Genomic DNA, 13,745 nt, shown 5'->3' on the forward strand with positions numbered 1-13,745 from the left:
CACACACACACACACACACACAGGGATGGATGGATGGATGGACGCACACACACACAGGGATGGATGGATGGACACACACACAGGGATGGATGGATGGACACACACACAGGGATGGATGGATGGACACACACACAGGGATGGACGGACACACAGGGATGGACGGACACAGAGGGATGGACGGACACACACAGGGATGGACAGGCATATCTCACCCTCGGCTTATACACGAGTCAATAGGTTTCCCAGTTTTTTGGGGGTAAATTGGGGGCTCGGCTTATACTCGGGTCGGCCTATACTCGAGTATATACGGTAAATATATTCCATAATTTGTAGATGCTATACCCTTTGAACAAACCAATCAATATACGCGTATTGGGATTTTTTTTTTTTTTTCAAAAAACATGTAGCAGAATACATATTGGCCTAAAATTGATGAAGAAATTAGATTTTTTTTTATTGGATATGTTTTATAGCAGAACAGTCCCTGATGTTTTTCCTGGAGAGAAGTGGCTTCCTTGCTGCCCTTGACACCAGGCCATCCTTCAAAAGTTTTCTCCTCACTGTGCTTACCGATTGTCAGGGCCGGGCTCAGCCCTTCCTCCTCAAAGCTGGCCGCTCAGCTGTCGGCTAATTGCCAGCTCCTATCTCTCTCCACAATGACTCACCTGTTGATATCCTTCTCGTCAGTCCTGCCTACTTAAGCCGTCCAGATGATCTCTGCCTTCACCTTGGTCACATCTCTAAAAGACTTGCTTGGCTGACATTCCTTCTGGCTCCAGATCCTGCTTGCTGTTCTACTACGCTGATCCCTGGCTTCCTGACATTTTGGCTTATCTGACGATCTGTTCCGGCTCCTGGACTGTGGTTATGTTTTGACTACATTTACCTTTTTTTTTATTATTATACAAGTGTAATTTAACTGTACTTCTGTCTCAGTCGGATTCATCGTTTCTGACACCGATGTCCTCAAATCTGCCTGCTGCCATTCCTCAGCAAGCTCTACACTGGTTGTGCCCCCCATCCCCGCAGTTGGATCAACTGTAGGAAACGGTCCTGGTGCTTGCTGGACTTTCTTGGGCCCCCTGAAGCCGTCTTCACAAATGCAGTGGAAGTGTTTTATGGGATCGTTTTCATGGCTAGCATGATTTGGTAATTGCAATTCACCTGACCACTCTTCATAACATTCTGGAGTGTATGCAAATCGCCATCATAAAAACTGAGGAAGTGGTATTTCTAAGGCCTTGCGCAGATTGTTGTCCTTCATCTTATTGGCTGCTAAAAGGGTCATACCCAGGTTATGGTTGTCCACCTCTCCACCTACACTTCCGCAATTGATCACCACTGTAGCTGACATACGCAGAATGGAACACTTGACGGCCGTAGTGGAGGGTAAGATGCAGAAATTTTCTAAAATTTGGTCAACATGGGATGAGTCTACATATGGCTCTGATGGGATTGCTCCTACTTAGTTAAACCTGGATACATACATGTCCCCGAGAGAAGGTCTGAAATCTATTTTTTTTTCCTTAAAGGTCTCTTTGAAGTTACATATTCTGTTTACAGTTTCTGTCTATAACCCCCTTAACCACTTCAGCTCCGGACCAATAAACACCTTAAGGACCAGAGGTCTTTTTGCAATTTCGCACTGCGCTGCTTTAACTGGTAATTGCGCGGTCATGCAATATTGCACCCAAACGAAATTTGCGTCCTTTTCTTCCCACAAATAGAGCTTTCTTTTGATGGTATTTGATTGCCTCTGCGATTTTTTTTTTTTGCGATATAAATGGAAAAAGAGCGAAAATTTTGAAAAAAAAAAATATTTTCTTCTTTTTGTTATAAGAAAAATCGAATAAACTAAATTTTAGTCATACATTGAGGGCAAAATTTATTCAGCCACATGTCTTTAGTGAAAAAAAAATGTCAATAAGCGTATATTGGTTTTTGGTTTGCGCAAAAGTTATAGCGTCTACAAACTAGAGTACATTTTCTGGAATTTACTCAGCTTTTAATTTATGACTGCCGATCTCATTTCTTGAGGTGCTAAAATGGCAGGGCAGTACAAATCCCCCCCAAATGACCCCATTTTGGAAAGTAGACACCCCAAGGAAATTGCTGATGGGTATGTTGAGCCCATTGAATATTTATTTTTTTTGTCCTAAGGGATTGAATAATGACAAAAAAAAAAAAAATAATTTTTTTTACAAAAAGTTGTCACTAAATGATATATTGCTCACACATGCTATGGGCATATGTGAAATGACACCCCAAAATACATTCTGCTGCTTCTCCTGAGTACGGGGAGTCTAGTCGCGCACGGCACCCCGAAAACCAATCACCACCTTCAGGATTTCTAAGGGTGCAAATTTTTGATTTAACTCCTCACTACCTATCACAGTTTCGAAGGCCATAAAATGCCAAAATAGCACAAAACCCCCCCAAATGACCCCATAATGGAAAGTAGACACCCCAAGCTATTTACTGAGAGGCATGTTGAGTCCATGGAATATTTTATATTTTGCCAAAAGTTGCGGGAATATTACAAACTTTTTTTTTTTTGCACAAAGTTGTCACTAAATGATATATTGCTCACACATGCTATGGGCATAAGTCAAATTACACCCCAAAATAAATTCTGCTGCTTCTCCCGAGTATGGGGATACCACATGTGGGGGACTTTTTGGGAGCCTAGCCGCGTACGGGACCCCGAAAACCAAGCACTGCCTTCCGGATTTGAATATAAAATGCTACCAAAAAACCTGTTAGCGATGGCAGGGATCAGGCCTGACTCTGCGATCGCTGCAGTTATGTGTTTAGTGTTTTGTAAGTGACAGTGATCGATCGATACTGCACTTGGGTGGGCTGGGCAGAGGGGCAAAACGCAGGTGCTAGCAGGTATTTGGGCTGATCCCGCTAACAATGCGTTTTTTTGGAACCCTAAACTGCTGGGGACGCTAGTATAGATCTGATCAGATCAGATATTGATCTGTTCAGATTCTATACCACTACGGGAGGTGTATGCTTTGCGTGTGGGTGTTAGCGGTACTGGCACTAACCTAGCGCTGCCTGGGGCGACGCAGACCCTGACCCTAAAACCTAATTGATATCACCCGCCGGGTGATCAGGGGGTTAAACCTTTATTGGGTAATAAATGGTGGGTGCCCTGATGCTATAAAAAACAAACTAACCATAGTCACCCGTAACACTTATACGGTGATCAGTGGTGAAAGGGTTAACTAGGGGCAATCAGGGGGTTCAAATTTTTATTAGGTAGTATATGGGGGTCCCTGGCGCTATATAAAAACCTGACGGGGAACCTAAATAACTAACTGGCTAACCAGCGTCACCAGTGACACTTATACTGTGATCGCTGGTGAAAGGGGGTGAAAGGGTTAACTAGCAGCAATCAGGGGGTTAAAACCATTATTGGGTAGTATATCGGGGTACCTAGCGCTATAAAAACCTGGCGGTGAACCTAAAAAAATAACTAGCTACCTAGCGACTGTAGCGACACTAATGCAGCGATCAGAAAAACGATCGCTTAGTGACACTGGCAAAAGGGGGTGAAAGGGTTAACTAGCGGCAATCAGGGGGTTAAAACCATTATTGGGTACTATATCGGGGTACCTAGCGATATAAAAACCTGGCGGTGAACCTAAAAAAATAACTAGCTACCTAGCGACACTGATGCAGCGATCAGAAAAATGATCGCTTAGTGACACTGGCAAAAGGGGGTGAAAGGGTTAACTCTAGGGGCAATCAGGGGGTTAAATCTTTATTGGGGGGTGATAGGGGGCTACCCTGGACCTAACACTAACTGTCCTGACAGTTTTTACTGTCACAACTGACACTGAATGCATTGATCAGTAAAGAAATGATCAATGCAATCAGTGACACTGTGACTGGGGGGGGATCGGGGGGGGATCGGGGGGCGATCGGGGGGGGGGATCGGGGGGGGGATCGGGGGGGGTTTGTGTGCCTGTGTGTACCTACATGTCAGTGTAGTGTTGGTGCACACTTACTTTTACTCTTCTCCTCGTAGTCCGGTCAAAAAGACCGCCCCGAGGAGAATGACATCACTTCCTCCTTCCTGTGTAAACAATACACAGTGGGAGGAAGCTTCTCATTGGCCAGGAGCGATCCAGAGGGGGTGGCCGAAAACGAACGGCCATCCCCTCATCACGGAGCGCTCCTGGAGCGAACCGGGCCGTCGTATCCAACGGGAGGGGGTCCGATCGGACCCCCCACCCGCTGGAAGGCAATCACGTACATCTACGTGATTGTGCCTGCCTGTGCCATTGTGTTGACGTACATTGGCAATACGGCGGTCCTGAAGCGGTTAAAGATACGGTAGAAGATCACTACTTTAATCACATCACTATGCCTCTATATGTTTAGATTTTGTATGCCTTGTAATCAAAGTATGCCTGCAATCTCGATATGTTAATATTAATATTTCATGTATATTTTCTTCTGTATGATGTTGAAAATTTAAAATAAACAATTACAAAAAAAAAAAAACTGAGGAAGACTTTGTGAAAATATTTTTGTGTCATGCTCAAAAACTTTTGGCCACGGCTGTAAAGTATTGATGGTCATCTCCATCTAGTGGCTGACGTGCGCACTACTTAGTTCAAGGCTATCCCACTAGAGGGCGTGCACAAGAAACCTCCAGACACTGGTGAGGGGGTCCCAAGCTTTCCACTGCCTAGGGACCTCCACAGAGTTTAATCTGGCACTGAAGCTCAAAATTTTGGGTGCAAATGAACCTGAGCACACCTGGTGAAAAAAGGCAAGACCAATGACAGAACTTAAAGCAGGCTTCTACTGAAATGCCAAAATAAAGCTGCGTTTCTAAACCTAAATCCAAGAAAAAAAAAAGTGATCTATTTAAGCTTACCAGGTATGACGGGCTGCATTTTATTCTGTCAAATCCCATATTTTTACTTGGTGATCCTGCCAGTATTACCATTGCTGGTCTTAGGGTGCCAACACTCTCCGCGCGTCTTAGAAAAAGTTCATCCCTGCACACATGCATGTCACGGGTCCGGCTCAGAGACCAGTAGTAATAGCAGTAGAGAGGCTCTCACCAGCAGGATATGTACACAAGCAGGTCACACTGGCGGATGCACTAGAACTAACCGGTATTCACCAGAGCTCCTGATGGTGGGGATGGGTTTTGCTGCTTGTTAGTGCCAGGTCGCCGTCCCCAGGATCGCCCCACCAGGAAGTGAGCAAGCCGAGGTCCAGTGGCAGATTTAGCAGGTTGGGATCAAGCAGAAGCTTAGTCAGCAAACAAGCCAAAAAAGGACGGTAACAAGCGGTTGCAGGTTGGGATTAAGCGGAATTGTGGTCGAGGAACAAGCCAAGGGTGGCAACGAGTGGTAGTTGAGATAACAGCTGCAGGTACGTAAAGGAGCAAGATATCAGCTGGAGAGAGCACAATGATCTGGTAAAAAGGAAGTGCAAGGCATGGTCTGAATCAGGAAGTTGAAGGGAGGAGCAAAAGGATGAAGGTTTACAAAGAACACCAAGGCAATGTTGTCCAAGTAATCAGGTAGGGAGCTGTCCAGCACTTCAGGTGTATTAGCAAGAAGAGATACTGCCAGACACAGCAGAGGTCCCGGGTTCAGGTCCAGACCCCGACTATCACTTTAAGGTCATTTGCACAAGATCAGGTGTGCGGCAATCAATAGTACTACATACGACAGGTAATGGCCAGCCAGCACTTCAAAAGATGTCAGAAGCAAGCTTTTACTTCACAGCACATAAGATAAGCAAGACCGATTTGTGGGTTCAAAGGTCCCCCCTCCACCGAAGCAGTCATCTATTATATTTTCATCTTGATAAAATGGGGGGCCTTTGCTTCACAGAAACATCGGTCCCATTTATTATACTTTTTTTTACGGTGGGAAGTAAAATCTTGCTGTCAACATTTTCCAGAGTGCTGGCCGTCTGTTACCTATATCTAGGATGACAAACGCTTACTACCTGCACTGCATCTATGGAGGTGCAGTATTGTCAACCTAAGACATAGTACTACATAACACCCCCTTCTCCATAGCAAAATGGCAGACGTGCACTGTAGTTCACAGTGAACCGATAACACCAAACAGTGCAGCACAGTCTGCGGCTTCCTGTCCCCTGCGGTAACCCCTTTTCACCACTAGATGTCCTCAGTCTACCCTAGTTGAACGTAGATTGAGGTCATACAGTGCGTGCAGAAGAGGTACAGTGAAGCCTAGAGTTTTCTCGAATAAAATATGCATTTTACGCTTAGATAATGGAAATACAAGAAATTTGCCATATTCATGGGGGACCTACTTGCTGCAGTTGATGATGACATCTTCCGGCACAATCCTCCTTTTTAACATGCCCTGCTTGGGGTGGTCACCTCGCCCCCGAAACAAGCCGGGAGGCTCAATCTTAAAGTTCCCAATCTTCTCTCTGTGATGGTCCAGGAGGCAGAAACCATATTCCTCCACAATCCTCTGGTTCTCTTCTTTCAATTTCTATTGCAAGGGCAAAGGGGAGATCAAAAGTATTAGAATATTTAAACTACAGAGGAGATCTAGTTTTCCCCAACAATACCAAATGGCAAACATTATGCTTTTGAGACATATTAACAAATTTAAAATGCCTTTAGGCTACATGGACGCATTTGGGAAACCCAGGAGTCTCAAGATTTTTTTTGTGTGTGGAGTGCGCAGGTCTCAAGTCAGTCTTGAAACTTCTGCCCCCCCCCCCCCCAAAAAAAAAAAGGGAGGGAAAGTTCCCCTTTAAAACCAAATCCCTCCATCTCTGTGCCTCTTTTCTACTGTGTAGCATGCTCCTAGTATAGGGTAATATGTAAATTTTAGTTTTAGGCTCACCTGTAGTCATTGGAGCGGCTGTTGATTTCTTAGGGCTGCTCTAGATTCCACAGGCTGCAGAGGTTCGATGGTTTCCCCCCTGCATTCTGGAGGCTTCCAGAACAGAGAGCTTGACAAGTCAAATAGACCGCCTGAATATTTATTGTGCTTCAGCCAATCCCTGGGGAGGTGTGCCCAGTAAGTGTCTAGGGGAGAATATAAATTGTCGAGGGGTCTAGCACACTTTCAATACTAGGCGCTTCCCCCTTTCCTGCCCAGGACAAATGTCACACTTTGAATGACAATTGTGCGGTCATGCAACATTGTACCAATACAACATTTTTTATCATTTTCTTCCCACAAATAGAGCTTTCTTTTGGTGGTATTTGATCAACACTGGGGCTTTTATTTTTTGCTAAACTAAAAGAGACCAAAATGTCTTTGTTATAAATTTTGTTTTTCTCCTTCACTGTTGGTGCACTGATGACGCAGCACTGACAGGTGGCACTGATGGGCAACACTGATTTGGTAATGACAGGTGTTACTGACGAGCACTAATTGGTGTTCCTGATGGAGCACTCACTGGCAGCTGATGGGCACTGATTGGGGCTGTGCTGATAATCAGCGCAGACCCCCCCCCCCCTCCGACAAGGAGAGCCGCTGATCCGCTCCCCATCAGAGCGAACCAAGGAAAGCCATTTATCGTCACTTCCTAGTTCACGCTGGAATCAGCTGTGATTGGTCACAACTGATTACGCGGTAAGGAGCCTCTGTCCGAGGCTCCTTACCACGATCGGAGATGTGGTGTGTCAGAGTGGCACACAGCACCACCGATCGACGCACTGCCCCCACGGGCATGCGATTGTGGCTTATCCGGCTAGACATCATAGGACGCCCAGTCTACTTTTGGGGTAGCTCTGAGACTGCTCCTTCAGGGTCTCATTTTTGGCCTTCCCCTGGTTTAGTCTTCTCAAAGATGTTGCACCTAGTGAAGTGTGTCCTGTTACAAATCATCACTTCTGGAGTATCCCAGACCACCCAAACCCTCCCTGTTACAAATTCTGCAAGCAATAAATAAAAAAAAAACTGTAGACTGTTGAATAGAGCCAGAGTGAATGGACTATTGCCTGTGTGATCCGTGGCCTCTGCTCTGGTGTAGAACCACTTCATTTAGTGGCTTTTACAGGGGTAGTACTACAACGGTATAAAAAAATAAAATAAAAAAAAAACCTAAAAAACCACAACCATAATGAATGAATGAATGAATGAAATACTTGTATAGCGCACAATGCGAACTGAATCGCCTCTAGGCGCTGTGGCGAGCTTTGATCATCTGCTAAAAGAGGAAGGTCTTAAGTTTTTTTCCTAAAAGCCAGGTGATTTTCTTCCAGGCGGATGTTGATTGGTAGAGCATTCCATAGCCAAGGCCCTTGGACAAAGAAAAAACTTTGTCCAACCTTATTTTAAATGATTATAATCGTTATTAGGAAATCCCATAAAAAAGTAAAAGTGGTGAAAAGATGCACTTGTGGGCTTAACCAATCTTGTTGGCATAGTTCTTCGTTGGTGGTAACTGGGGGGCTTGGCAAGGGCGGCGTTTCATTGGCTGTGTAGTTGGTGGTAAAAGTTGTCCCCCTTTGTCATCTCTGAAAGTTGGGAGGTTTGGTCCTTCAATGGGAAGGGTGACCTTGGTGAACAATGGAGGGGAGTTAAAGACCGGAAGTGGCAGAAGAAACTCAATCTACCTTTGCTAAAGTGACGGATTTACCCGTTAGCAGCCCTTGGGGGGGGGGGGGGCGCATATATAACAAGTTCTGCGTAAGTGCTTTTATTACATTGACTTTTCTTGGTAAGCAGACAAAACTTGTTCTGAGAAGTCTGTGGTTCGTTTCAGAACAAAAAAATAATAATAAAAGGAATAAACGTTTTATTCTCCAAACAGGCAATCAGCCCCTTGTCGGGAAGGCACATAAAGTTCTGCTCATTATTCAGACTTCATAAGGATTCCACTTCTGAAATAAGACCTCCTACCTGGAAGTCAGTTTAGGCTTTGTGGACTCAGGTGAACTTTCCATTTCACCGAAAGTGTAACAGAGAAAAAAAAAACGACTAGAGCTGCAAATGATAAACATGTAATAAGGCCAATTTCTTCATAAAGGTGTATTCAAAAAACAAATTATGAGTTGAGTTCTTGATGATTCATGAATACCATTCACCTATTTTTTTATATCATTATATAAACTGCCCATATAAACCAAAAAGAAAAGTGTAAAACATTGCAGATAGCTTTGCTGGTCCTTAGATAACGGGTGGGCAATTCATTTTCCTAAGGGGCCACATGAGAAACTGGGACTGTTGTGAAAAACCTCAACTTCATTCTACTCAATTAATTTGGACCTGGGAAGGTCCATAAATATGTAAACATATTAAAAAAAAAAAAAACATCCGGCACTAGGAATAATGGGTAGAACTCCTAATAAAACTGTCAGGGCTGGCTTAGCCCTTCCTCCTCTGGGCTGGCCGCTCAGCTGTCGGCTAATTGCCAGCTCTCTTCTCTTTCCACAGTTACCAGCTGTTCCCGATGATGCTCCTCTGACCTGCCTATTTAAAGCCTTCCAGCTAACTCTTTCCTTTGCCTTCGCGTTGGTCACATCACTAGGAACCATCTCCTTCTGTTTCAAGACTGGCTTGCTGACATCACTCCTGGCTTCTTTCCTGCTTGCAGTTGCTCTCCTTGGATCCCTGACTTCTGGACTGGCCGATTACCCGATCTGGTTTATGAACTTTAGACTGGCTGACTACCCGATCTGGCTACTGGACTCTGGCTATGTTTGACTACGCTTTTTTCCATTTACCTTTTTATTTTTATTAATAAAAAAAGTGTGATTTGATTGTACTTCTGTCTCAGTCTGTTTCATGGTTCCTGACAGAAACATGGGTCTTTCAGATGGGTGGTAAATTTGGGCAGCTGCGGCGTGGAGAGTCAACATCAGAAATGGGAACATTTCTTAAATGTCATTGGAATAATGTTTGCATGTGCTGTCCTCTAATACAATGGGAAAATGGATACTATTTTTTTGTATACTGGGCACATGTAAACAACTTGATGGGCAATGTATACATTCTTAGCAGCTCCCATTGCTTTAGAAGAGTTCTGGTCAAACACTGCACCCAGGCTACGTCAACAGCTTGACTTTCACATATATGACCTATGGCATGAATGATTCTACAGTTCCGCCTAGATTTTGAAATTATGAAATGCTTCTCCCATAGAAACTAATGTAGAAGGGAAGGAGGTAAAAGGATAAGTCAATGTGGGAATGACTACCCAAACTTTCTAAATAAAAGGCCAGCAGCACAAGCTGAAAGTAGGACTCCAAAGACTAAAGATTATTCAGCCAGGGGAACTCCATAAGACCATAGAAGATCGTGCCATTGAGGGAAGTCTATAAAACCAAAGAATATTGTGCCTGGGGACCTCCATAAGATAAAAAAAAAAATAATTGATTGTGCCAGGGTGACTTTCCTTGGGGATTACATTAAATATATACTACAAGAGAACCCGGATTCCTCCACTTGCTGCAGCCTGTAGTCCTGATTGTCTACAGAGATAGTAAGGGCCATTATAATGGAAGTTAAGTGACTTTATAGTGTAACCCCTATCACATACAGACCATTGTCAAAACTAATTTGCTAGGAAGGTTAGGTAGCTTGTGCATGTGTGTTGTACGCATATTTGCAATACTTTGTAGATCTTGTATGGTTTTCCTACACTTGTCCCAACCACAGCACTACCCACACAGTTTGCACGTTCTCCCTGTGCCTGCGTGGGTTTCCTCTGGGTACTCTGTTCTCCTCCCACACGCCAAAGACATGCTTGTACCCCGTTTCCCAGAAAATAAGACCTAGCGTGATTGTCGATGATGGCTGCAATATAAGCCATACCCCTCAAAAAAGCCCTAGTTAAAGTCCTTGTGGGTCTTATTTTCAGGGTAGGGCTTATTTGAGGGATAGGGCTTATATCGCAGCCAGTTTAATTGGCCCTAGTATGTGTATGTATGAATGTGAGTTAGGGACCTTAGATTGTAAGCTCCTTGAGGGCAGGGACTGATGCAAGCGTACAAAATATACGTAAAGAGCTGCGTAAATTGATGGCGCTGTACAAGTACCTGTAATAAATTATAAGTACAGCATTCTGGTTTAGTAAAAGCACATTGGACTACAGTGTTTGTAGCCTCCTTACTTTGCCGCAAAGTAGCAAAAAGGATACAGGCAAAATAAACACAGGAGGTAGACAGCCCTGGCAGTGTCCCTTCTGGACTTCGGGGAGCCACATTTAATTGAAAGCACAACAGGAGAGGTAAGCATTTGCATTTTGCCCCCCAACAGCTTTATTTGGGGGTTTTATATTGACATCGGGGACAATTCAAAGAGACCTTCACCGGATTAATTATTTCAAACATTCTTCACCTTAAGGCGATTTGTGCCTTTTACACATTTAAAGCATATTCTTTGCAGAGGAGCTGGGCCAGCACCAAGAGTGAGCAAGCCACTTTTTCAAAAGAGGTCTGTTATATAGAAATAAAACAGGCCATCTAAGAAATTGACTCCCTGAAGAACTTTTCTTAAAAAAAAACCCCTCAAGAATTGTTGACAATGATGGGCTTTTTAGGCATAGATATAAATATAACAGAAGAAAGGGGGAAAAGAAGTAAATACATTTAAAACAATTTTTATTTTTCTAAAAAGAAAAAAAAAACAAAAACAAACCAGATCTCAATACTTCCTATCCTGTCTAGCGTATTAGAGGTACATCACATTCTGTATATAATTCTCATAGGTATCCAACATAAGGACATCAAGGAAAGATTGACCATTAATACAGAAAATAATTTGCATAGACAGGATAACAATTAAGAATTGGCTCAAAGATATTTAAATGCTTTACATGTTTCGTATTCATCATAACACTTCATCAGGAGCTTATAATTTTTCTAAAAATAGAAAAAAAACATAGCATTAAGATAGTTTGTAATAAGACAAAATAATTAGTCATAAAAATTGTACAATTAATTCCCAGAATTATTACAAAGAAAGATAATAAACTTGCTCCCAGGGTTAACAAAGGGGAAAAGGAGGGAGGGGAGAAAAAAAATAAAAAAATCACACAAAACCCTTCTGTATTATTATTGACGAATTGGGACAACATGGGAATGGGTGTGACATTTTCAAACATAGAAATAAATATAAACAAATAAATTATATACAGGGAGGAGAAAAATATATATATTTTAAGTAAACTACTTAAAAAAAAAAATTATATAATATAATATTATATATATATATATATATATATATATATATATATATATATATATATATATATATATATATATATATATATATATATATATATATATATATATATATATAGTATTTTCCGGCGTATAAGACGACTTTTTACATGTAAAAAAAATTGGCCAAAAAGCAGGGGTCGTCTTATACGCCGGGTCAGCCCCTCGGATGGCTGCTTGGTGTTCGGTAATACTGTATGTAGCTTCGGCTACATACAGTATATACCGCTGAGCCAATCCTGGTGAGCGATGTATTCAAATGAATACAAAGCCTGCTCGGATTGGCTTGGAGAGTCAGAGAGGCGTGGGCTGATGATGTTACAGCCTCTGCCAATCCAAGCAGGCTTTGTATTCATTAATAGAATACATCGTTCGCCGTGATTGGCTCCAGCAAATGCAGGAAGAAGGAAGAAATATGAAGCCTCGGAAGCCGGGTCGTCTTATACGGTAAGTACAGTTTTAAAAGCGTTTTTGTCCTGTAAGATTAGGGGGTCGTCTTATATGCCGGGTCGCCTTATACACCGGCAAATAAGGTATATATATATATATATATTTTTTTTTTCCTTCCTCCTCCCTGTATATGATTTGTTTATATTTATTTCTATGTTCGAAAATGTCATACCCGTTCCCATGTTGTCCCAATTAGTCAATAGTCCTACAGAAGGGTTTTGTGTGTTTTTTTTTTTCTCCCCTCCCTCCATTCCCCTTTGTTAACCCTTTCTTTGTATTTGTAATTATTCTGGGAATTGTACAATTTTTATGACTAATTATTTTGTCTTATTACAAACTCTTAATGCTATGTTTTTTTCTATTTTTAGAAAAATTATAAGCTCCTGATGAAGCGTTATGATGAACACGAAACATGTAGAGCATCTAAATATCTTTGAGCTGATTCTTAATGGTTATCCTGTTTATGCAAATTATTTTCTGTATTGTATTCTATGCCTAAAAAGTCCATCATTGTCAATTCTTGTTGAGGTTTTTTTTTTTTTTTGTTTTTTTTTAAAGAAAAGTTAATTAATCGGGACGTGGCATGTGTGCTTTTTTGTAATGTATCCCCAGGACCACCCTGTGGCAGATACACACCAAATTTATTGACTCCCTGAAGAAGTCACGTTTGGTAGCTCAAGTTCAGAAGGTACATTGGAAGGTCAGTACAACATTCACGGGAAGAAAAACACTGCAAACATTTCAAAGACTTTGATTTTTCTGTGCCATTCCCTTTATATTGGGGACAGGGTTCCTTAAAATAAGTTTGTAGCCACCCTTTTCTGGTTGATCGCTGTTGTAGACGACTATAAATGAATAAAAAATTGGCCAGAAAGTTTTGGTACGAATTTCATCTCTTTTCCGCCTCTTGGATGGTAGAAGAGACCCGAAAGCCACAGGGACCAGCACGTTCCCAGTTCTCCGAATGACATTTGTGCCAGCTCGTTCCTTCTCTGGAGACCCTCCATGTTCAGCACACTCACGGGGTTTTGCACATGGTGCATCCCTCCCCCTCCCCCCACCCCCTGACCGCATTAGAAAATCATGGAGCGGC

At 42.5% G+C, this 13,745-nt stretch overlaps 1 protein-coding gene across 1 annotated transcript in view; it reads right to left on the minus strand.

The window, feature by feature from the left end:
- LOC143941307 (DNA topoisomerase 1-like) overlaps positions 1-13,745 on the minus strand; it is a 132,769-nt gene that overhangs the window by 86,778 nt on the left and 32,246 nt on the right. The window contains exon 4 of the mRNA XM_077463330.1: positions 6,322-6,509. Coding sequence (XP_077319456.1) covers positions 6,322-6,509 — 188 coding nt within the window. The remainder of the gene's footprint in view (positions 1-6,321; positions 6,510-13,745) is intronic.

The sequence above is a fragment of the Lithobates pipiens genome, unplaced genomic scaffold, assembly GCF_037356315.1.
Source record: "Lithobates pipiens isolate NorthernLeopardFrog02 unplaced genomic scaffold, aLitPip1_a1.2 Scaffold_10, whole genome shotgun sequence".
Lineage (NCBI taxonomy): Eukaryota > Metazoa > Chordata > Amphibia > Anura > Ranidae > Lithobates > Lithobates pipiens.